The following is a 23,491-nucleotide window of genomic DNA, read 5'->3' as shown; positions in this document are numbered from 1 at the left end:
AACTGTAATGTAATTTTCCTCTGTACAATTCTAAGAAAGACACCAATCCCCTCAACCCTAAAATTGCCTTGGTTTGTTGATTTTATATTAACGAAGTTGATCATCGCTGATGTATACTTTCTGAATCTACTCATGTTTGTGCTCTCTCTGTGTGCTGTGTGTGTGTGTGTGTGTGTTTTAGAGAGCACTGCCTTCTCTTTATTTTCACCGCCAGAGGCCTGGAATAACACTATGCCTTATTATTCTCCAGCTCAAGCCTGGGGCCTTTGGACTAGATGGTCACCCTGCTTTTGCCTTCCATAAACTGACAACCACTTGCCCTCTCTGTTTCATGATTCATTTTTGAGATTTCTTTGGAAATTGCAGAATTTACATCAAAGCTCTTTAAACTTGACCCTGTGTGAACTTGAAGAACAAACTGGTGCCCATTAGCAGTGAAAGGCAGTGGGCGGGCAAACTTGTGAAGCAGGGAAAACAGGCTGACAGAGTGGCTTCAAAAACCCACCGGAAAATAATAACCTGTTGTTACTTGGCTAATATCATTTATCAACGTGCATTTAACTCTGACGGCTGCTACTGAGCTCTGCCATTCTGCAGATGGAAGCCAGCGAGGATGATCAGGGCTTGTTCTGGACTATTAGGCTGCCACACAGCACTGACTATGCCAGTCTGCTATAAAATAGACAAGGTACTATTGGTTGCCATCAGAACGAGAAACACATAAAACGATTCAACCGAGTCATCTCAAACACATTTGAAAAACAAATGTTCTTTGTACGCTCTAGTGTGGGTAAGAAAAGGGGGAAATGGTTTCTACATAGTTTGTGGGCATTTAGGAAATCAGGATATTACAAGGCAAAATGAAAGTTTTGATGGGTGAGACATAGCTATGAAATCTACCAATAAACGGCTGTTGAATTAATGGATAAATAGAAGAATGTTAATACAATGTGGAAGAACGAGATCCCAATTAGGAGGTTAGGTCCATACATGTATTATGTGTGTTGTTACCTCTTGTGTTGGGGACACAGTCCCTGTTAAATAAAAAGAAAGACATGAAAATGAGTGTCAGCTGAGGGTGGTGTGAGTTCCTGGTGGATCAACTCATAGCGTCTTGGCAATCTCCCCAGCTTGAGGGAGCAGGACAGGGAGTTAGTGTAAGTTAGCAAAGCCTTCCTGGAAGAGTTAGGTTTGAACAGAACCTTCAAGGCTGATTGCAGTTAAGCAAGTGGGACATAGAATTAATGACACTCAGATGGAGGGATCACAGAAGCAAAGGTGTAGGGACTTGACACAGTGAGTACCAGGCACAGTGAATACCAGGAAGGACTGTGCTAGTCGTCCTGAGAAGGCATACACCATGGAAACAGGGCAGCCAGATGAGAAAATTGGTGTCATGAAGGCTTTGAAAGTCATTTTAAGAGAGGAGCCTTCCTCCTGTAATTAAAGGAAAGCTGTCAGCCAGAATTGAGATTCAGAGTGATCACTGTGCCTGCAGTGTGGAGATTAGAAACAGGAAACATCTTAAATCAGAGGAGGAGGGAGGGAGGGAGGGGGAGGGGGGAGAGAGGGGAAGGAAGAGCAGCAGAAGGAGGAGGAGGAGGAGGAGAAGGAAGAGGAGGAGGAGGAGGAGGAGGAGGAGGAGGAGGAGGAGGAGGAGGAGGAGGAGGAAGAGTAAATGGTTCCAGTAATGTTGGCAAAGGATGCTAAGGGCTGCATCCTGGCTGAAGACAACATTTAGAGAAATGTTCAGGGAATGAAGCCCCTGGGATGCAGTGCTTGATGGAACATAGAGCATTGGCAAGCAGTCAGACAAGCAGGCGGCAGAGCTCTGTGCTGCAGTGCAGCTGTGTGTGGTGGGGAAGTGTAGAGAGAGGGAAGGCCCAACTGTCTTCTGTCCAGATAGTTTTAGAGAATGGAAGATATTATTGAATCTATGGGACAACAGAAGGGAGTTAGGTGAGGTGAGATGGCTCAGGAGCTGAGTTTGCCTACACGAGCCTGATAACCTCAGGTTCTTTACCCTGGGACCCAGATGGTAGAACAGAAGCGATTCATGAAAGTTATCCTCTGACCTCCACATTGCAGGCATGTGTGCAACAGAAAGACAGACAGACAAAAAGACAAACATAAAGTTAAAAAGTCGTGGGAGGGCTGAAGGGATGTCTCAGTGACTAGGAGCAATGGCTACTCTTGCAAAGGACCCAGGTCCGGTTCCCAACACCCACTTGACAGCTCACGATCATCTGTAATTCCAGTTCCAGAGAATCCAATGACTTCTTTTGGTCTCTGTGGACAAGCATGCACCATGATGCACAGATATCCTTGTAGTCAAAATATTCATACATATAAAAATAAGTAAATCTAAAATTTGAGGCTTTGTAAATAGAGGATTTTCAGTTTTTTAGTAAATCTTTGTTTTGCCCCGACAATAGTCAGTACACTTAATAAAGTTTTAAGATCAATGTCTACATAAATTTTTGAAATTTCTTATCAAGAGTCAGCTTATAAAAAAAGACTCAGCTTATAATTCACAAGTAAATTAGCTATGAAATATGCATATGTACAAGTGGATATACAGAGTAAAAAGTGCAAGATGCTCTCTTGGCCTTTGGTGACTTAAACTCAGGTTCCTTTGATATTTGTTATATGAGGAGAAAAGTATTCAGGAGCAGGCATGGTGGAGTCCATGTATGGATTTGTTTGTTTATATGTCCATATTTTGTTTTTCAGTCTGTTAATTCATTTGTGTGTATGTGCATGCATGACCAGAGGGCAAATTTGGGTGTTGTTTCTCAGGTGCAATCCACCTTGTTGTTTGAGACAAGGTTTCTCATCAGCCTGGGATTTAACAAGTAGATTGGGTTAGCCAGCCAGTGAGCCCCATTTGATTATTTGGTGGTTAACCAACAGGGATTTGTCTCCAGGCCTTGTTTGCTGACATTTACAAGTCTTCATAAGATAGATCACTGTATTAGTCAGGGTTCTCTAGAGTCACAGAACTTATGGAATGTCTCTCTATATTAAAGGAATTTGTTGTGATGACTTATAGTCTGTAGTCCAACTAACCCAACAACGGGCAGCTGTGGATGGGAAATCCAAGAATCTAGTAGTTGCTCAGTCCCACAAGGCTAGTTATTTGAGTTGGTCTTCTGTAGAAGTAGGTTCCAACAGATGTACTTGCAAATGAGTGTGAACAGTTGAAGATTGGATCTTCCTTCTTCCAATGTCTTTATATAGGTCTCCAGCAGAAGGTGTGGTCCAGATTAAGCTGTGTACCACCATGCCTGGATCTGAGATTTGCTTTATTCCAGGCTGACTTTGAATTCAGAGATCTCCTTGCCTCAGTCTCCTGGGATTCAACACTTGTACTGCTTTGTCTGGGCCTAAGCTTTTCATGGCCACTATACCTCAAGATCTCCATGTTAGGATCTAGGTCAGAAACTTGTGGCTTCCAGCCTCAAGATCTGGATCATAGGTGTGCCCTCCAATTCTGGATTGTAGTTCATTCCAGATATAATCAAGTTGACAAACCAGGAATAGCCACCACGGTCACAGTGTGCTAATTCTGGAGATATATCATGTAGATGACACAGTCTTCCTTAGCAGCAGGAAGACATCACTACCCACGACCTGATGATCATGCTGACTGGACAGTGGAGAAGGGAATCGAGCCAGTCCCTGAGGACTGATTACCTTATGATTAGTTAATGAAGGCTAAGGCACCCAAAGCCAGTCAACTGAAGGTCCAGTTCACACTGTGAATAGAACCTACTTACTTCCTGTACTAATTTACCCACTTCACAAAGAGTTGTTTTAAGCAGAATTTTTTAAATACAGTAAGTGGATATGAATATATTTTTCTCCTGTATCTGTTAATGGCACATTTTAATATGTTTCATTGAGGCTCCTTCTTTTTAGGTAACTCTAGCTTGTGTCAGGTTGACCTAAGGCCAGTACAGGAATGGTGCCGTTTTCCTGACATTTTGCCCTCGCTCGAATTTTCTCTGCATTTTCACGTCACAACTGTTATCACCACCACAGACTCATCAGCCTCATCAGTTAACCAACATTCACTTCTTTTCTGTATTCAGAAAGTTTAGAGGAATTGATTTGGGGTGGGAATTTTATTTTAAATTGCATGTATATGTGTGTGTGTGTATGTGTGTGTTGTGTATGTGTACATAAATACAGGTGCCAGAGGAGGCACAGGCACAGGATCCTCAGAGAGTTTGAGTTATAGGCAGTTGTGAGTCACCTGATTTGGATGCTGGGAACTGAGCTTGGGTCTTCTGCAAGAGCAGTAAGTACCCTGAGAAATCTCTACAGTCCTGGAGGGGAGTTTTTAATAGCCCACTGAAGATTCGGCCATTTATTTAGATGACTTTTAATTTGTCCCATGGAATCATTAAATAAATGCCTAGGTTGTCTCTGTCCTGGTCCTGTTTCTGCAACAGGAAGGTTCTGGGAGAGAACAGCAGGATCCTCTGCAGGGAAGCCGTTTGTTGAGAAGGAGAAGTTGACAAAATGTGCAGCTGAGCCTGCTGATTTGAAAGCTAGATCCTGGGAGCAGGACAGGGGAAAGAAAGAGCAGGAAACAGAAAGGAGACCTCAGATACTGTCTGGAACACAGAGAAAAAAAGACAGAAATGAGGAGGGACAGTGACTACAAATTTTGAGACACAAAAGACCAGAATGGATGCCCTAATGAAAGGTGGACATGACCGTATTGATTCTTGCTAGCCAAGTTAATGTTGATGGTGAAAGAACGCCGTAGGGTTACAATGAATGTGTTAAAATTTTGATACACAGTGAAATTTAATATATTCACCAAAATGATTGATCAGCAAATAGGCTCTTTGTTAAAGTAGCTTTGGGCAAATTGGTCATTGTTGTACTGGAGCCCCTGACATGAACACTCAGAGACCCAGTGGCAGATTCACAGCCCAGGGCTATGACATAAAGTGCAGAGGTGGTTTGGAAGCATGCCATTGATGCAGGCTGGAATGGCATAGGCATCTGTGACAGACTGAACCAAGCCTCGGAGGGGTGGATGACTGACTGAGAAGTGGAAGAGGCTTGAGGAGATGAGGGAAAAGGTTGTTGAGTGTAGCTGGGGTCTGGGATGGGAAAGGGCAGCTCTTGGTGGTGACCTATGCATAGGCCAGAAGAAAAGAGATCTGCCCTTAAAGTTTAAGACGGCGTTAAAGGGAATAAAACAAGTGGGACACCCCTTGCTTGGTCCTTTTGACTGGGGCAGACACCTAGCGGTTCTGCTCCCATGAAGACACCATATCCTGAGATATCCTAGAGGAGCCACTGCACTCAGAGCAATGGGTAAGAACCCTCTCCCACTACCTTACACCCCAGAGCTACAACTGGGAGCCTGGGACACTCAGAACCCATCATCCACCCAAACCCCGACCCTCCAGAATACCACTTCCTTTCTGCCCCTCACTTGGTCCTTTTGGCTGGGGCAGACACCTAGCTGGTCTGCTCCTGTGAAGACACCATATCCTGAGCCATTCTAGAGGAGCCACTACACTCAGGGCAGCAGAATTTCAGGATCCCACAGGCAGCCTGAGTCCCAGGCGTTCTTCCACCCAGGTACTAAGGATCACAGAGACATCTGGACTCTGAGGCGTTCTGACACAAGCAAGATAACTGAAAAGACAGGCTCCAGTCAGAGACACTGAGTGCAGGTAACACTAGAGTTAACCAGATGGTGAAAGGCAAGCACAAGAACATAGGCAACAGAAGCCAGTTACTTGGCATCATCAGAACCCAGTTGTCCCACCATAACAAGCCCTGGACACCCCATCACACTGGAAAGGCAGGATTAAGAATTAAAATCACTTCTCATGATCATGATAGAGGACTTTAAGAAGGACATAAATAACTCCCTTAAAGAAGTACAGGAGAACACAGGTAAACGGGTAGAAGCCCTTAAAGAGGAAACACAAAAATCCCTTAAAGAATTGCAAGAAAACACAACAGAACAGGTGAAGGAATTAAACAAAAACCATCCAGGACATAAAAATGGAAGTAGAAACAATAAAGAAATCACAAAGGGAGACTACCCTGGAGACAGAAAAACCTAGGAAAGAGGTCAGGAGTCTTAGTCAAGCATCACCAACAGAATACAAGAGATAGAAGAGAGAATCTCGTGTACAGAAGATCCCATGAAAATACTGACACAACTGTCAAAGAAAATGCAAAATGCAAAAAGCTCCTAACCCAAAACATCCAGGAAACCCAGGACACAATGAGAAGACTAAACCTAAGAATAATAGGTATAGATGAGGGTGAAGGCTCCCAACTTAAAGGGCCAGTAAATATCTTCAACAAGATTATAGAGGAAAACTTCCCAACCTAAAGAAAGAGATGCCAATGAACATAGAAGAAGTCTATAGAACTCCAAATAGACTACCAGAAAAGAAATTCCTCCCATCACATAATAATCAAAACATCAAATGCACAAAACAAAGAAAAAATACTAAAAGCAGTAAAGGGAAAAGTCAAGTAACATATAAAGGAAGACCTATAAGAATTACACCAGACTTCTCACCAGAGACTATAAAAGCCAGAAGATCCTGGACTGATATCATACAGACCCTAAGAGAACACAAATGCCAGGCCAGACTACTATAGCCAGCCAAACTCTCAATCACTATAGATGGAGAAACCAAGATATTCCATGACAAAACCAAATTTACAAAATATATTCCCACAAATCCAGCACTTTAAAGGATAATTGATGGAAAACTCCAACACAAGGAGGGAAACTACAACCCAGAAAAAGCAGGAAGTAATCTTCCAACAACCCCAAAAGAAGACAGCTACACAAACAATTCTACCTCTAATAACAAAAATAACAGGAAGCAACAATCATTTTTATTTAATATCTCTTAACATCAATGGATTCAACTCTCCAATAAAAAGACATAGCCTATCAGACTGGATATATAAACAGGACCCAGAATTTTACTGCATACAGGAAACACACATCAGTGACAAACACAGACATTACCTCAGAGTAAAAGGATGGAAAACAATTTTCCAAGCAAATGGTCCCAAGAAACAAGCTGGAGTAGTCATTCTAATATCAAATAAAATTGACTTTCAACCAAAAGTAATCAAAAAAGATAAGGAAGGACACTTCATACTTATCAAAGGAAAAATCTACCAAGATGAACTCTCAATTCTGAACATCTACGCGCTCCAAATGCAAGGGCACCCATATACATAGAAGAAACTTTACTAAAGCTCAAAGCACATACTGCACCTCACACAATAATAGTGGGGGATTTCAACATCTCACTTTCAGCAATGGAGAGATCATGGAAACAAAAACTAAACAGAGACACAGTGAAATTAACAGAAGTTATGAACCAAATGAATTTAACGAATATCTATAGAACATTTCATCCTAAAACAAAAAAATATACCTTTTTTTCAGCACCTCATGGTACCTTATCCAAAATAGACCATATAATTGGTCACAAAACAGGCCTCAACAGATAAAAAAGACTGAAATAATCCTTTGCATTCTATCAGATCACTATGGACCAAGGCTGGTCTTTAATAATGACAAAAACAATGGAAAGCCCACATACTCATGGAAACTGAACAACGCTCTACTTAATGATAACTTGGTCAAGGAAGAAATACAAAAAGAAATTAAAGACTTTTTAGAATATAATGAAAATGATGGTTCTTCATACCAAAACTTATGGGACACAATGAAAGCAGTGCTAAGAAGAAAACTCATAGCTCTAAGTGCCTACAAAAAGAAACTGGAGAGAGCATACACTAACAACTTGACAGCACATATGAGAGCTCTAGAACAAAAAGAAGCAAATACTCCCAAGAGGAGTAGACAGCAGGAAATAGTCAAACTCAGGGCTGAAATCAACCAAGTAGAAACAAAAAAGAACTATACAAAATATCAACAAAGTCAGGAGCTGCTTCTTTGAGAAAATCAACAAGACAGATGAATCCTTAGACTAACCAGAGGGCACAGAGACAGTATCTAAATTAATAAAACCAGAACTGAATAGGAAGACATAACAACAGAAACTGAGGAAATTAAAAAAAAAAAAAAAAACCATCAGATCCTACTAGAAAGGCCTATACTCAACAAAACAGGAAAATCTGGATGAAATGGACAATTTCCTAGACAGATACCAGGTACCAAAGTTAAATCAGGAGCAAATAAACCATCTAAATGGTCTCATAACCCCTAAAGAAATAGCAGCAGTTATTAAGTCTCCCTACCAAAAAAAGCCCAGGACCAGATGGTTTTAGTGCAGAATTCTATTAGACCTTCAAGGAAGACCTAATACCAATTCTCTTCAAACTATTCCACAAAATACAAACAGAAGGAACACTACTCAATTACTTCTATGAAGCTACAATCATGCTCATACCTAAGCCTCACAATTACTTGTATGAAGCTACAATCATGCTCATACCTAAACCTCACAATGACCCAACAAAGAAAGGGAACTTCAGACCAATCTCCCTTATGAATATTGATGCAAAAATACTCAATAAATTCTCACAAACCGAATCCAAGAACACATCAAGACAATCATCCATCATGGTCAAGTAGGCTTTAAGAATGCAGGGATGGTTCACTAGTAGGAAATCCATTAATGTAATCCTCTATATAAACAAACAAAAAAAACCCCCACATGATCATCTTGCTAGAAAACATTTGACAAAATTCAACATCCCTTCATGGTAAAAGTCTTGGAAAGATCAGGAATTCAAGGCCCATACCTAAACATAGTAAAAGGAATATACAGCAAGCCAGTAGCCAACATCAAGCTAAATGGAGAGAAACTTGAAGCAATCCCACTAAGATCAGGGACTAGACAAGGCTGCCCACTCTCACCCTACCTATTCAATATAGTACTGGAAGTCCTAGCCAGAACAATTAGACAAAAAAAGGAAGTCATAGGGATACAAATAGGAAAGGAAGAAGTCAAAATTTCACTATTTGCAGATGATATGATAGTATACGTAAGTGACCCCAAAACTTCCACCAGAGAACTCCTAAACCTGATAAAGAACTTCAGCAAAGTGGCTGGATATAAAATCAACTCAAACAAATTAGTAGCCTTCCTCTACTCGAAGGATAAACAGGCTGAGAAAGAAATTAGGGAAATGACACCCTTCACAATAGTCACAAATAATATAAAATACCTTGGTGTGACTCTAACCAAGCAAGTGAAAGATCTGTATGACAAGAACTTCAAGTCTCTGAAGAAAGAAAAATTGAAGATCTCGGAAGATGGAAAAATCTCCCATGCTCGTGGATTGGCAGGATAAATACAGTAAAAATGGCCATCTTGCCAAGAGCAATCTACAGGTTCAATGCAATCCCCATCGAAATTCCAAATCAATTCTTTATAGAGATAGAAAGAGCAATTTGCAAATTCATTTGGAATAACAAAAAACCCAGGATAGTGAAAACTATTCTCAACAATAAAAGAACTTCCGGTGGAATCACCATCTCTGACCTCAAACTGTACTACAGAGCAGTAGTGATAAAAACGACATGGTATTGGTACAGAGACAGACAGGAAGATCAATGGAATAGAATTGAAGATCTAGAAATGAACCCACACACCTATGGTCACTTGATCTTTGACAAAGGAGCTAAAACCATCCAGTGGAAAAAAGATAGCATTTTCAGCAAATGGTGCTGGTTCAACTGGAGGTCAACATGTAGAAGAATGCAAATTGATCCATTCTTATCTCCTTGTACAAAGCTCAAATCCAAGTGGATAAAGGACCTTCACATAAAACCAGATACACTGAAACTAATAGAAGAAAAGGTGGGGAAGACCCTGGAATATCTAGACACAGGGGAAAAGCTCCTGAACAGAACACCAATGGCTTATGCTCTAAGAGCAAGAATTGACAAATGGGACCTCATAAAATTGCAAAGCTTCTGTAAAGCAAAGGACATTGTCAATAGGACAAAATGGCAACCAACAGATTGGGAAAAGATCTTTACCAATCCTACATCTGATAGAGGGCTAATATTCAATATATACAACGAACCCAAGAAATTAGATGCCAGACAACAAAATAACCCCATTAAAAATGGAGTACAGAGCTAAACAAAAAATTGTCAACTGAGGAAACGCCAATGGCCAAGATCACCTAAAGAAATGTTCAACATCCTTAGTCATCAGGGAAATGAAAATCAAACAACCCTGAGATTTCACCTCACACCAGTCAGAATGGCTAAGATAAAAACTCAGCTGATAGTAGATGTTGGCAAGGATGTGGAGAAAGAGGAACACTCCTCCATTGTTGATGGGATTGCAAGATGGTGCAACCACTCTGGAAATCAGTCTGGCGGTTCCTCAGAAAATTGGACATAGCTTTACCTGAGGACCCAGCTATACCACTCCTGGGCATATACCCAGAAGATGCTCCAACATATAGCAAGGACATATGCTCCACTATGTTCATAGAAGCCTTATTTATAATAGCCAGAAGCTGGAAAGGACCCAGATGCCCTTCAACAGTAGAATGGATACAAAAAAATGTGGTACATTTACACAATGGAATATTACTCAGCTATTAAAAACAATGAATTTGAGAAACTTTTAGGTAAATGGATGGAACTAGAAAATATCATGAGTGAGGTAATGCAATCACAAAAGAACATGGTATTCACTCACTGATAATTGGATATTACCCCAGAAGCTTGAAATACCCCAAATTCAACTCACAGACCACATGAAGCTCATGAAGAAGGAAGACCAAGTGTGGATGCCTTGATCCTTCTTAGAAGGAGTAACATAATACTCAAGGGAGAAAATATGGAGACCAAGTGTGGGACAGAAACTGAAGGAGGGGCCGTCTGAAGACCATTCTACCTGGGCATCCATCCCATGTGCAGTCACCAAAGGTAGACACTGATGTGGGTGTCAGGAAGTGTATGCTGACAAGAGCCTGATATAGTTGTCTCCTTAGAGGTCTGCCAGAGGCTGACACATTCAGAGGATGCTTACAGTTAACCAATGAACTGATCAAGGGGTTCCCAATGGAGGAGTTAGAGAGAAGACTGAAGAAGCTTAAAGGGTTTGTGGCCCCATGAGGAGAGCAGCAATACCAACCAACCAGAGCTCCCAGGGTCTAAACTACCATTCTGAGAGCACATAGTGAGGGACCCATGGATCCACCTTCATATGTAGGGGAGGATGGCCTTGTCGAGCATAGGTGGGAGAGGAGATTCTTAGTCCCATGAAGGCTGGATGATGAGTGTGGGGGAATTTGAGGGTGGGGAGGTGGGAGTGGGAGGTAGGTGGGGGCACAGTCTCATAGAAGCAGGAGGAGGGGGAATGGAATATGGGGTTCCTGGGCTGGGGAGGGGAATGGAGTAAGGGGATAACATCTGAAATGTAAATAAAATATCCAATAAAAGAATTAAAATAAAAAAAAAACAAGCAGGACAATTAGATTTGCATGTTAGAAGCATATGAATGTTAGTGAGGCTGGTTGTTAAATATGCTTTCAGAAGATTACCGTTATGTTGACCATGGTATGTGGCTTTAGTCCAATAATGAAAGAAATGATAACAACAACAACAGCAGCAACAAAAACCTAAAGGAAAACGTGTGTGTGTGTGTGTGATGTAGAGTTGTAGAGTACAAAGAATTCATGGGACAAAATGAAATCAGACCAATAAATAACTTTGAAATGAATGATATGGAAGACAAAGTATCCAGTGGGTGTGACTAAAACAATAGGTAAGTATATATATTTTATATTTGACAGGATAAATTTTGGGGTCAAAAATTTTGTGAATTGTTGCCCCTATTGCTCTACCGGGGGTTCCTGCCTGGCTATAGGAGGTAGCCTCTTCAGGTTGCAATGTTGTGAGTCACAGCTAAGGTCATCCCCACTGATTCTTGGGTGTCCCCCTTATCTTAGATCCCTGTCTAGTCCTAGAGATGCATCCTAATGTAGGGATGGGCGATGGAGCAGAAACTGAGGGAATGGCCAACCAATAACTGGCCCAACTTGAGACCCATCCAATGGGCAAGCACTAACCCCCTACACTACTAATGATACTCTGTTATGCTTGCAGACGGGAGCATAGCATGGGTGTTCTCTGAGAGGCCCCACCTGCAGCTGACTCAGACAGATGCAGACACCTACAGCCAAATACTTGATGGAGCTTGGGGACTCTTATGGAAAAATAGGAATAAGAATTGTGGGCCCCGAAGGGGATAGCAACTCCACAGGAAGACCAACAGTGTCAACCTACCTGGACCCTTGGAGCTCTCAGGGTCTGAACTACCAACTAAAGAATATACATGGGCTGGACCTAGTTTTCTCTGGAGATATGCAGCAGATGTGCTGCTTGTTCTTCATGTGTGCAGTTGTTCTTCCTGAACAACTGCAGCAGGGGCTATCCTAAAAGCTGTTGCCTGTCTGTGGGATATGTTCTTCCAGATGGGCTGCCTTGTCTGGCCTCAATGTGAAAGGATGCACCTAGACTCACAGACTTGTTGTGCCAGGGTGGGGGGATAACTCAGAGGAGAAGGGGATGGGGAGGGGTGAAGGATTGTGGGAGAGAATGACAGGAAGGCAAGTTATAAAGTGAGTAAGTTAAAAATATGTACATTTTCAATGCTTGTGTTAGAGAATGCCCTAAAATGCTTTCACTCAGCTTCTAAGGAAATTTTGAGATAAGTGGAACGTTCAAAAAGAAGGAATAAGAAAAGAAATTACCATAAGCACAAATAAACAAAATGGATGGTAACTGTGTTAAAGGAGTATTGAGTTCAAAGGTTAATGTGTTCTGAGAGACTAAAGCAATGGATCCATCTTTGACAAGACGATAAAGAAAACATACAAATTCAAAATAAATATGATGAATCAAAGAAACCACATTTGTGGGTACAGCATGCTTTAGAAAGGAGACACTTAAAACAACATTGCAGTAATACATTTAGAAACTTGGAGATATTAAACTTACTGAGATATACAGCAAGACTTTACATGTAACTTACTGAGACCAACAGTCAAAAAATAGCCAGAAGACCTAAATAATTCTAAACTATTAAAATTTGAAATAGCTAAAAGTTCTAAATAATTAAAAGTATTTTGGTCGCAGAAATACAAAGCTCCTACAACTTACAGCTGAGCCCAAGTATTAGCATACAGAAAATTCCAGAGTGCGGAAAAGGATGCCAGCCATCCTGGTTATGAGGTTGGCAAGTTCTGAGACCAAAGCCTGTCAGAGTCACACGTGATGGAAAACTACAGGCTAACCTCAATCCTAACCACAAATATAAAACCTAAAAGAATTTAGATCACCAAACCTAAGCGTATAAAGAGACAGAGTCTACCATGATAAATCTACTACTATTGTATTTTAGAAATATAACATTGCTCACTGTTAGATTTTTATTAATATGTGAAAAGCATTATAAGCTGATAATGTGATAACAATATAACCTAGAAATATATTAACATCCATTCATGGCAAGAGCTATTATCAAATTAGAAGTAGAAACATCACAGTGTAATAAAAGGCCAAGAAAAACTACCTGTAATATAATTGATCAATTATCTAATGGTGAAATATTGAAAAGCCTCACTTAACAAATCAGACTGAAAATGTCCACTGTCACCAGCTTTACTTTAATTTACTGAAGCCTAAGCTAGTATAATTGGGCAAGAATAACAAAAGAATGCTATATTTACAAATAGAGAAGTAACAAGAGATTATTATTTACCAGCGATATAAAAAAATACAAAAGAATTCTCAGATAACTCATTGTCAAAATTGAACAAAGGGCTGAGAGGGTTCCAGCAGGTAAATGTGTTTGAAGTCAGCCCTGGTGACCTGAATTCAAGCTCAAATCCACGTAGGAGGAGACTGGTGCCCCTACAAGTTGTCCTCTGACTTTATCTTGGCACACATGTGTTCACACAAACCCCCCAGCACCCCCCCCACACACACACACACATGCAAAGCAAGCAAGCAGGCAAGGAAGGAAGGAAGGAAGGAAGGAAGGAAGGAAGGAAGGAAGGAAGGAAGAAGGTTAGTTCACAGCTATCTGAAACCAAAGTTGATCAACAATACACAGTAGTCTTTCCATCTACCAGCAAATATGTAAAGTGTTTTTGAACATTAAAGAAGCATGGTGAGTTCACTGAGGGAGATGATGCACAGTTCTTCTTGGAGTTAGGAGCTTGTAGGTGAAATAAACAGATCTATTTCTCCTTGTTGAGCCAAAGATAATTTAAGTGCAGGGGTCTGGCTGCCCGTGTTTATTTACCTAAAATCTGGGAAAAGATTAATAAAACAAGGGATATTCCTACTTCTTCCTTCTGCTTCCTCCATCCTTGGTGGGTTGGGAAGGAGGCTCCTCCATCAGTCCAGGGACAACCTGACCAGCCAGGCAGATTCTTCTGCAGTTTCCCACCTCTCCTTAATCCTGTTGCATCTATACAATCTCTCACTCTGCTGAAATGGTTTATGCTTCGGTGGTTATCTCTCTCCTTGTGACATACGCTTGTGAAAACTCCATGTGAGTTTTCCTTAACGAGCTTTCTTGTTTTACCCTCGTTAATCTGTCTTTTGTCCCAGAAACTTGTCTGGATTATAATTGGTTTTTTTAAGACTGCTTTTCAGAGGCCAGTGCATAGAATCCTATTCAATCAGAAAAAAGCTTGGTGACATTAAATTAGGACTTCATCAGATACCCTAACAGGCTTCACCTTTAAGCTGAATAGTTAATGGTCTTTACTGTTCCTGTTATTTAAAAAAACTCATCTTTTATATGTAATTTTCTCATTTTCTTTTTTGTTTGTTTGTTTGTTTGTTTGTTTATGTGATTATTGGATATTCACACAAAACCAGTCCAGGCCTGACGAACCAGTCATTCTTGAGACTTAGAAGAACACATAACTGTGTTGCTCCCCTACATCAATACGATTTCCTGACACTTAAATTATAACTTTAATTTTTGTTTTCAAGGATGATTTCAGTAATTATGGGATTTAAAGTAATACGTGCATTTGTTGAACAGGGGTGTCAGTATGCACACCTTTGGCCTGCACAGCTAACAGAAGCAAGCAGAAACAGCCTAAGGATGCCGAGCCAGCATGTTCTCATAGCCGAAGTTCCCAGCTGAGTGTGTTTAGTTTTTCTGCCTTTCCTTGACCACATCTTCATCTCTATGCCTGGCTGAGCAAGAGCACATGGAAGCCCAGATAAAATCAAAGAAAGTGAGATTTCAGTCCATCTGTGAGATGGCTAATCTTCATAATCAACTTGGTGGTATTTAGAGTCATCATAGAAACACAAATGTATCTCAAAGTGTTCGACTAAGGAAAGGAGTCTCTGTTTGAATGAATGTGGCACTTATCCCAGGCTCAATAAAACGGAGAAAGAAGCTGAGCACCCAGCATTCATTTCTTCCGACTTCCTGACGGCAGGTGCAGGCGCAGTGTGATCCCCCGCCTCAAGCTCCAGTCTCCATGACTTCACCTCCAAGATGGATTGCTTTCTCCAACATAAGCTAAAATAAAACTTTGCTTCAGTTTCCTTGGTCAATTATTTTGAACATCAATAGGAAAATAGTGAATACACCGTCTTTGGAGTTGAGATGAGCACTGAGTCTTTGTTCAAATGCTAGTTGCCTTCTGGGCTACAGTTAACCACTATGGGACTATTTTCTGTAACTAAGGTAACATGAGATGTGTGTTTGAAATTGGAAATTTCATTGGAAATACAGAGTATGTGTGTGGATGCAATAATCACTTGCATGCAACTTTTAAACTTGCTATTCCCCCAGCAATGGTATGTCAAAATACTTTAAAGTACTAATTGATAAGTATATTTCTTTATTTAACAGTTTTTCTACTGTAAAAAGTGACCCCAAATTTCTAATATAAATAGCTACTTATGCCAGTTTTGCTTCTGGAATTTTTCAAAGGAATTTTATCTGTAGGACAGTTTATGTTTTAAGAAGAAAAACAAGCTCCGGGAACAATATTTAATAAAGCCCCTTATGCATGCCAGTATTATTCTCAATTCTGATTTCTTTCATATTCTTCCTGATGTGTCACTCAAGCTGAAGAACGCGGGTAAAGTCAGATGTGTTTAAAACTTAGCATTGCTTAAATAATAGTACAAGATTAATGAGGAAGAAAGAGATATAGATGAAGAAAGCAAACAGGAGGCAGGCAAGCATAGGGAATAGCATAGCAATCTGAGACTCCACCTGGCTTGGGCTATGCATTCCCAACGCATTTGAAAAGCTAAGACCCTCATCAGCATGTAATATGCATGTGTAGCCATCTCTAAACAAGGCACCTAGCAACCAGGAGGAGCCCTTGTGTCCCTCCCCACTCTCCCTGCATTAAGCTACATGCACTTATTTTAAACTATGATCTAAGTTTCTACCTTTTATAGCCACCAAAGAGACAGCTTCTAGTCTGTGTATTTTCAACACATTCATATAGAAGGGTGGCAGGGCTGATCTGACTTGAACTGGTTTCAGTTGCATGGTAATAAGACAAAACTTGTTCTTAGGTGAACTTTTAGGGAGACTCCCCTGTTTACCATCATATGCTTATGTATGTGAGTGTGCATAGGATTAAAATCAGATGCATTATGGGAAGGGAGTACATGATATAAAAATGATTTTATGATCTAGTCTATCAATCAAGAGAGAGAATTGCTCTCACTGTATTCTCTGGTAACAAGCTTCTCTTGAGCTCCATAAGGAGGCCAGTAGGAAGGGCCTGTGAATACTTTGTCATTTATATAGCCTCTTGCCTATGTGAAATAGACTTTTTTCTGATCCATGCCATGGCTTTGCTTCTGAGTAAAGTTTCTTTGCTACTTTGCAATCTGTGTGAGCCTTTATTTCAATTCTTTGGATAAGAACATGGAAACAGTGGGCTCAGGCTCCAAGCACTGTAACAAATGGAGGGAAACAAACACTTAAAAATGGCTGTAGAGGGCTGGGGAGACGGCTCAGTGGGCAAAGTGCCTGCCATGAAAGCATGAGGTCTTCAGTTCAGATCCCCAACACCCACATGAAAAGAGCAGAACACAGTGACTCCCATCTGTGACCCCAGCCCCGGGTATGGAGTGGAGACAGGCAGAAGACTGGCTAACCAGTCTAGTCAGCCATTTAACTCCAGGTTTAGTGAGAGACCGGATCTTAAAAACAAAGGTGGAGAGAGATTGAAGAAGACACTCAATATCAACCACTGGTCTTCACACTTGGCAGCTGCAACACCACACACACACACACACACACACACACACACACACACACACCAGGGGTGTTTATATAATTTTATGAACACATTAAACTCAAAGGAGAACGGAAAGTGGCTGGGTTGAGCTGCATAACTTGGCATGTGGTGAAAGCATTTTTAGTCATAGAACAATTGGGTGTGGGCATTTTCTCAGTCATGGTTGCCTCTTCTCAGGCTTGGATCAAGGTGACATAAAACTAGCACTCACAGGAGGGAAGATTTGAATGTGGCAGTAGTGTCTCTGAGCCTGGGCTCCTGGGCTGAAAAAGGAGACAGCAAGCCTGGCAGAAGCATTGTCTCTGCTTGCTGACTACAGGTAATGTGACCAGCTGCCTCCCACTCCTGCTGCCATGTCCCCTACTGTGACCGACTGTACGCTCCAACTGGGCATCAAAGTAAACCCTTCCTTTCTTAAATTGTCTCAGTTGTTTCAGCACAGCCACAAGGCAGAGCAGCCACCAAGATCCTCATTGTTTCATAAAGTCTGGCAAGAGCACCCGAGTCCAGGGAACTTACCTTTTCTCATCGTGTCTGTAAGATGAAGAGGTCCGGCCACTGGTCCATATAAACATCTTAGAGGATGTTGGTCCTGCAGCTCCTTTCCTCAGTGTGGAAGTCCTGGGGCAGTGGCAGAAAGACCTGCAGAGGACACACTGGGGTTAGCTGGGACTCTGTATCAACAGTGACAGTTCAGAGGGTCAGCTCGCTCTGTGCTCCGGCAGAAACTCACGGAAGCCTGGCCTCTCTTTCAAAAATTGCATTCCTTCTTATAAATTAACTAACTAACAGACTAACTAACTAACTAACTTTAAGATGACTTAAGATGACTAACTAACTTTAAGATAACTTTAACTAACTTTCCGGACTGCAGTTTCCCCTCCCTCCTCTCTTCCCAGTCCTTCTCCCCACTATCACCTCCTCCCACTCACTCCTCCATTTCTCTTCAGAAAATAGGATGCCTCTCAGGATATCAACCAGCCTTGGCAGCGTATCTTGCTGCAGTAAGACTAGGTGCATCTTCTCCTATTAAGGTTAGACAGGGAAGTCCAGTAGGAAAAAAGGGTCCCAAATCGAGTCAGAGATAGCCCCTGCTCCTAGTTTTAAGAGTCCTACAAGAAGACCAAGCTACACAACCTTAACACATGTGCAGAGACTCCCTGGTTGGCAGTTCAGTTTCTGAGAGCCTCTTTGGTTCTGGGTTAGTGGATTCTGTAGGTTTTCTTGTGATGTCCTTGACCCTTCTGGCTCCTACAATTCTTCCTCCTGCACATTCACATGATTTCCTGAGCTCACGCCTAATGTTTGGTTGCGGGTCTCTGCATCTGTTTCCATCAGTTGTGGGGTAAAGTGTCTCTGATGACAGTTTGCATTCCATTTTTATAAGGCTTTGTCCTTTACTGTCTCTGCACTGGCAAGCTGGGGAGCCTGCCTTTCAGAATCCTGCTTTTCTTTCTCACTGGTGTTAGAATCACAATGCTTCTCTCACAACACACAATCATTTTGTATTCAATCTTGAGTATGATGTACTTTCCCACACTTTAGTTCAGATTTGGATACCAAAATTTTACTTCCTTTTTCATCTTCAAAAATTTCCTTGCTATTCACAGATGTAACATATTAGGAGCAAAATATGGTTTTTGATTTTTATTTTTTCTTCATGTTGAGGTAGGGTCTCAGTTTGTAGCCCAACCTGGCTTCAAATTAAAAATAATCTCCTGCCTTAGCATCCCAAGTGCTATGATTGCATGGAAACATTGTCCCTAAAGTGTGCTGTTACCAATGTGGGCTCAGCTCAAAACAGCAGAACTTGCCACAGATACTGCTAGAGATGTGAGCAGCCATGTGGTTCTAGTGTCTGGGGTCTAGAGAAAGGATATGGCAGGCATTCTGTGTTCTTTGGTTGGACATTTGGGAAGAGCTCCCTTGTCTCTAAACACAACAACAAAAGAACTAATGTGCAGTATTTTCTACCTTAATTTTCTTTCTTTAAGAGAAAAAGATTACTGTTTTTAGGGTTTTTTTTTCTTTTTATTTATGTGTGGAGCATATGCGCATGCAGGAAGGTGCCCAGAAACCAGGAGGGTATCAGATCTCCAAAGCTGGAGTTACAGGCAGTTCTGAGCTACCCTATGTGGGTGCTGGTAACCAAACTCGGGCCCTCTGCCATCTCTCCAGCCCCCTACTTGATAATTTTCTAGAGAGACAGAAACCCAAAATACCATAAAGATGATGACAATACAACATGAAAGTTAAATGTTACCGAATGCATCAATAGCAAGGAAGAGTGAAAAGTGACTCCTTCAGTGTACATGGTTGATAAGGACTAAGATTAAAGATGTCTGGGAATAGGGTTAGTTACTGTGTACTGTATTTTTTATCACATGCCTGATGCTCCATACATACTGTCATCTGCTCACAAAACATGACGTCATAGCCATATGTTAGGGTTTTGCCATGAGAACCACAAGAGCAGGGAGTGATATAATTTTAAGACAACCAGTGGCACTTCCTGCTTACATCCAGAGCCCTACCCCTAAGCTGTGTCCCCACTGCTGGTTATGTTTAGGAAAGGAAAGTTGTGCTTCAAGTTTCTGTTTGCCCTGAATTCTCATTGTCTCTGTAGTGACCCAGGATCAGGTCAGAATCTCTCAAAGCTGAGTCAGTGGATCCAAGTGGGGCCCAGAACTCTGGATCACTGCAGAGTTCTAGGATGAGGGTGACAGTGAAGACAGCGCTGAGCAGCAAGGGCTCGGAAGAAGAGGTTGCCTTTTTTTTTCTGTATGACTTGGATAAAGTCATATGACCTTTCTAGAGCTGAGTGCTGTCTTTAAATCTGTTTCCAACTCTCCCTAGTATCCGTGGAGTTTGAGACAAATTATTTAAGATCATTCTCAGTTCCATTATTTGGACATGCAGTATTTTGAAGGATGAATTTAAGAATACGTTTGGTCATCATAGGCTGGGTTCATAGGAACAGGCCTGGAAACTGGGTTCTTCGGAATCCCAGAGAGCAAAGCGTCAGAGATTAGTTACCGGTGCAAATTCAGTGGTCTCCTAGTCTAATGAGGGATGCGACTGCCCACCTGGATAGACTCACTTCACAGCTGTAGGAAGAGTAGAAATTGAACCTAGGCTGGGTGTGGTACACTTGCAACCCCAGCAGCAGAGGCAGGAGGATCAGGAGTGTAGAGCCATTCCACTGGAAAGTGTGAAACAGAATGGGAATAAAGCCTCCTCTTAAACTGAGTAGTCTCCAGAACAGGGCAGTTTGGTATAAGTTGAACATGTTACATCGTAATAGGGTTGGCTTGAACTTTTGCAAAGTTATTTCAGTGTAGACTTGTAGACTTCTTCAGCTCCTCTAGTAAGCCCCTCAAAATGTTGGCAGTGTAGGAGAGACAAAGGAGAGGTGCCCAGTTTGAGCATAGGTGGAGGGGAAGCTAGTTAGCATTGCTACACTATGAATTATTGGCCAAACTTAAGAGACACACTGTAGAAATCCTAAGTACTTTGAAATAATTCAAAATGAAGGGGCTGCAGTGACCTGATGTCCTCAGGGGACTTTTCTAACTGGGTGTCACGGGTGGAGGACAGCTTGGCTATGCTGTTTTAAACTGATGCAGAAAGACAAAATGAAAGGTGTTTACTCTAATTAACTGTCTACAGCCCATTGGAAAGAGCTTCCTGGGCACTTAAGTTATTCTAATAAGGAGACTTATTTTTCTATCCAGTTTCTTTCATGAAGACAAAGCATTATTTTAAAACCTTCTAAGTTAACCATTAACTAAAATTAACTAAAATGAAAGACTGTTTCTGCTTTTTAAAAGCCACAGTATACAAATTCTAAGGAAGTTGGGAATAATTTTCAGGCTTTAAGGAAGTGCCCAGAATTGAAACTGTGTCAACAGAAGCTGCCTTGCAAGATTCCCTCTCAGACAGGAAATAGCCCTCCTGAACCCCTAAGTTAAGGAATATAGCTGTCTCCACTGAGGAAGGAACATTTCCATTGAATTGTCATCCAGGAAGTGACAGAGGAGCATAAGAAATCTGTAAATGTTTGCAGTTTGGAATCCCATGGGAAGCGGCTATGCTGGACTGTGGGCCAGGGGAGAATCATGCCTACTGCCCTGTTGAGTGACCCAGGCATGGGGACCTCCACATAGCATCTTCAGGGCTGCAGGTGAGTGTGGATTAAAACCCACAGACCCAAGAAACCTGCTTCTGATGAGGGAGATGATGGCTTAGTCAGGCAAGTGTTTGCAAGCACAAGGACCTGAACATGGTCCCTGCTATTCATATACAAACCAGGCATGGTTGTGTGTGTGTGTATGTGTGCCCTCCACCCCCCCCCCCAGCCTTGAGCAGTCCTGAAAATTCTTTTACCATAGGAGACCAAAACAATAGGACCTAGGAGGCATTGCAGGTAGCCTTGGCGACCTGCAGTCTGCTACCCGAGCTAAGAAGAATGGACCACCTGCTGAGCTTGCCTTGCCACCTCCAGGCTTTGATCCCCTCACCCAGCCACTGGGCTGAAAGGAGAAGAGACTCTGGGGGTGGGGCTTCCCCCTTTATATGTGAAAGCAAAATATTAAACTTCGGGCCTTGATCAGAATATATTGTCTTGGCCCCATGCTTCTCTCGCCCTCCATTCCCCTTTCATTCCCAGCCTTCCTTTCAGGTGAACCCGGTTACCCATAGCTGCAGGCGGCTATATGTATGTGTGTGTGTTCTCAGAACTGGGTTTGGGGAGAGAGGTGATCCCTGGAACTTGCTGTCCTACGTGGCTAGTTCCAGAAAAATAAATAAATAAATAAATAAATAAATAAATAAATAAATAAGACTTGTTCTTGAAGTGTAGCTGCCTGCTATAAGGTGTATGGTTCCAGAGGGTGACACCTGCAACTGACCTGACCTTTGGCCTTACATGCAAACACACATACACATACAGATACAGATAGACAGACAAACAGACAGATAGACAGACAGACAGATGCACACACACACACACACACACACACACACACACACACACAGAGAGAGAGACACAGACACATCTGCATAGACATATTTTCCAGCCTTCAAAGACAGCAGGGAGTCAGCAAGAGTGGGGCACTTTCCTTGTCTCAGGAATTGACTGAAGGCCTTTCTCATGTCCAAGTCTACCACCATTGCTTCTGCCTCCTTGACATGTTCTGACAGTGTACAGCTGGCATCTCCTCAATCCTTACCTTAGCTTACGCTGTCCTGTATCTTCTAATCTATCTATCTATCTATCTATCTATCTATCTATCTATCTACTATCTATCTATCATCTATCTATCTATCTATCTATCTATCTATCTATCTATCTGAGACAAATGCTAGCCTTGGACTATCTATGTACCAGGGGATGACCTTGAACTTCTGATCCTCCTGTCTCTGCCTCCTGCGTGCTGGGATGAAAGCTGGGTGCCACCACAGTTGGCCTTTGTGTCCTGGAGATTAACTCAGGGCCTTTTGTGTGCTAGGCAAGCACTCTACCAATTCAGCTACATCCCTGCCCTGTGCATCTTCTATACTTCGTCTCTAACTGTCATGTTTCCCTTCTCTCATTGACTTAGACAGAAAGTTTAGACTGCTGGCTGACTTCTCATTCAATAGGATCTTTCAGAAAGGGGCATGGCCTAAGAAGACAATGAGCACGAACAGCAGAGGGTCCAGATGTTTGCATGCCTCTTGGCATTGACATCACCAACTGTGTGACTTCGCACAAGCCAATTAACAGCTCTGAGTTTTGGTGCAAAAATGGAAGGGCTAATTCCTGCCACCTGGTGGCTTGGAAGATGGAGTCAACAATATAGGCAAGAGAACCTTGAGTGTATTGCATGTGATATCAAGAACATTCCAAGTGTATCAAGTATACTGGCATGTGATAGGCACATACTAAACATTACTTTCCTTCGTTTTGCCATCCTCAATACATACATACAAACTTAAAAACAAATGGATTGGATTTTCTTCACAAAGAAAATCCAATTAAGCTGCTTTGTACCTGCACATGGAGCAAATCAAGTCTTTCCTGACACTTGTTCTAAGCAAGAGGATTGGGATGGTAATGACAATGGGTTTCGTCATATGCTGGAGACATCTAAGGGAATTATTGAAAAATTACTGTGCTGCAGGCTGGAGAGATGGC

The 23,491-nt window shown here is 41.8% G+C and overlaps 1 protein-coding gene across 10 annotated transcripts in view; it reads right to left on the bottom strand.

The window, feature by feature from the left end:
- Window positions 1-23,491, bottom strand: part of Kcnmb2 (potassium calcium-activated channel subfamily M regulatory beta subunit 2) — a 290,315-nt gene that overhangs the window by 22,763 nt on the left and 244,061 nt on the right. For all 10 annotated transcript variants that reach the window (XM_076932246.1, XM_076932239.1, XM_076932238.1 and 7 more), the window contains one exon: window positions 17,833-17,955. In XM_076932246.1, the coding sequence (XP_076788361.1) occupies window positions 17,833-17,888 (56 nt within the window). In that variant the 5' untranslated portion in view covers window positions 17,889-17,955. The remainder of the gene's footprint in view (window positions 1-17,832; window positions 17,956-23,491) is intronic.

The sequence above is a fragment of the Arvicanthis niloticus genome, chromosome 4 (assembly GCF_011762505.2).
Source record: "Arvicanthis niloticus isolate mArvNil1 chromosome 4, mArvNil1.pat.X, whole genome shotgun sequence".
Lineage (NCBI taxonomy): Eukaryota > Metazoa > Chordata > Mammalia > Rodentia > Muridae > Arvicanthis > Arvicanthis niloticus.
This window is presented reverse-complemented; position numbering and strand designations above follow the sequence as displayed.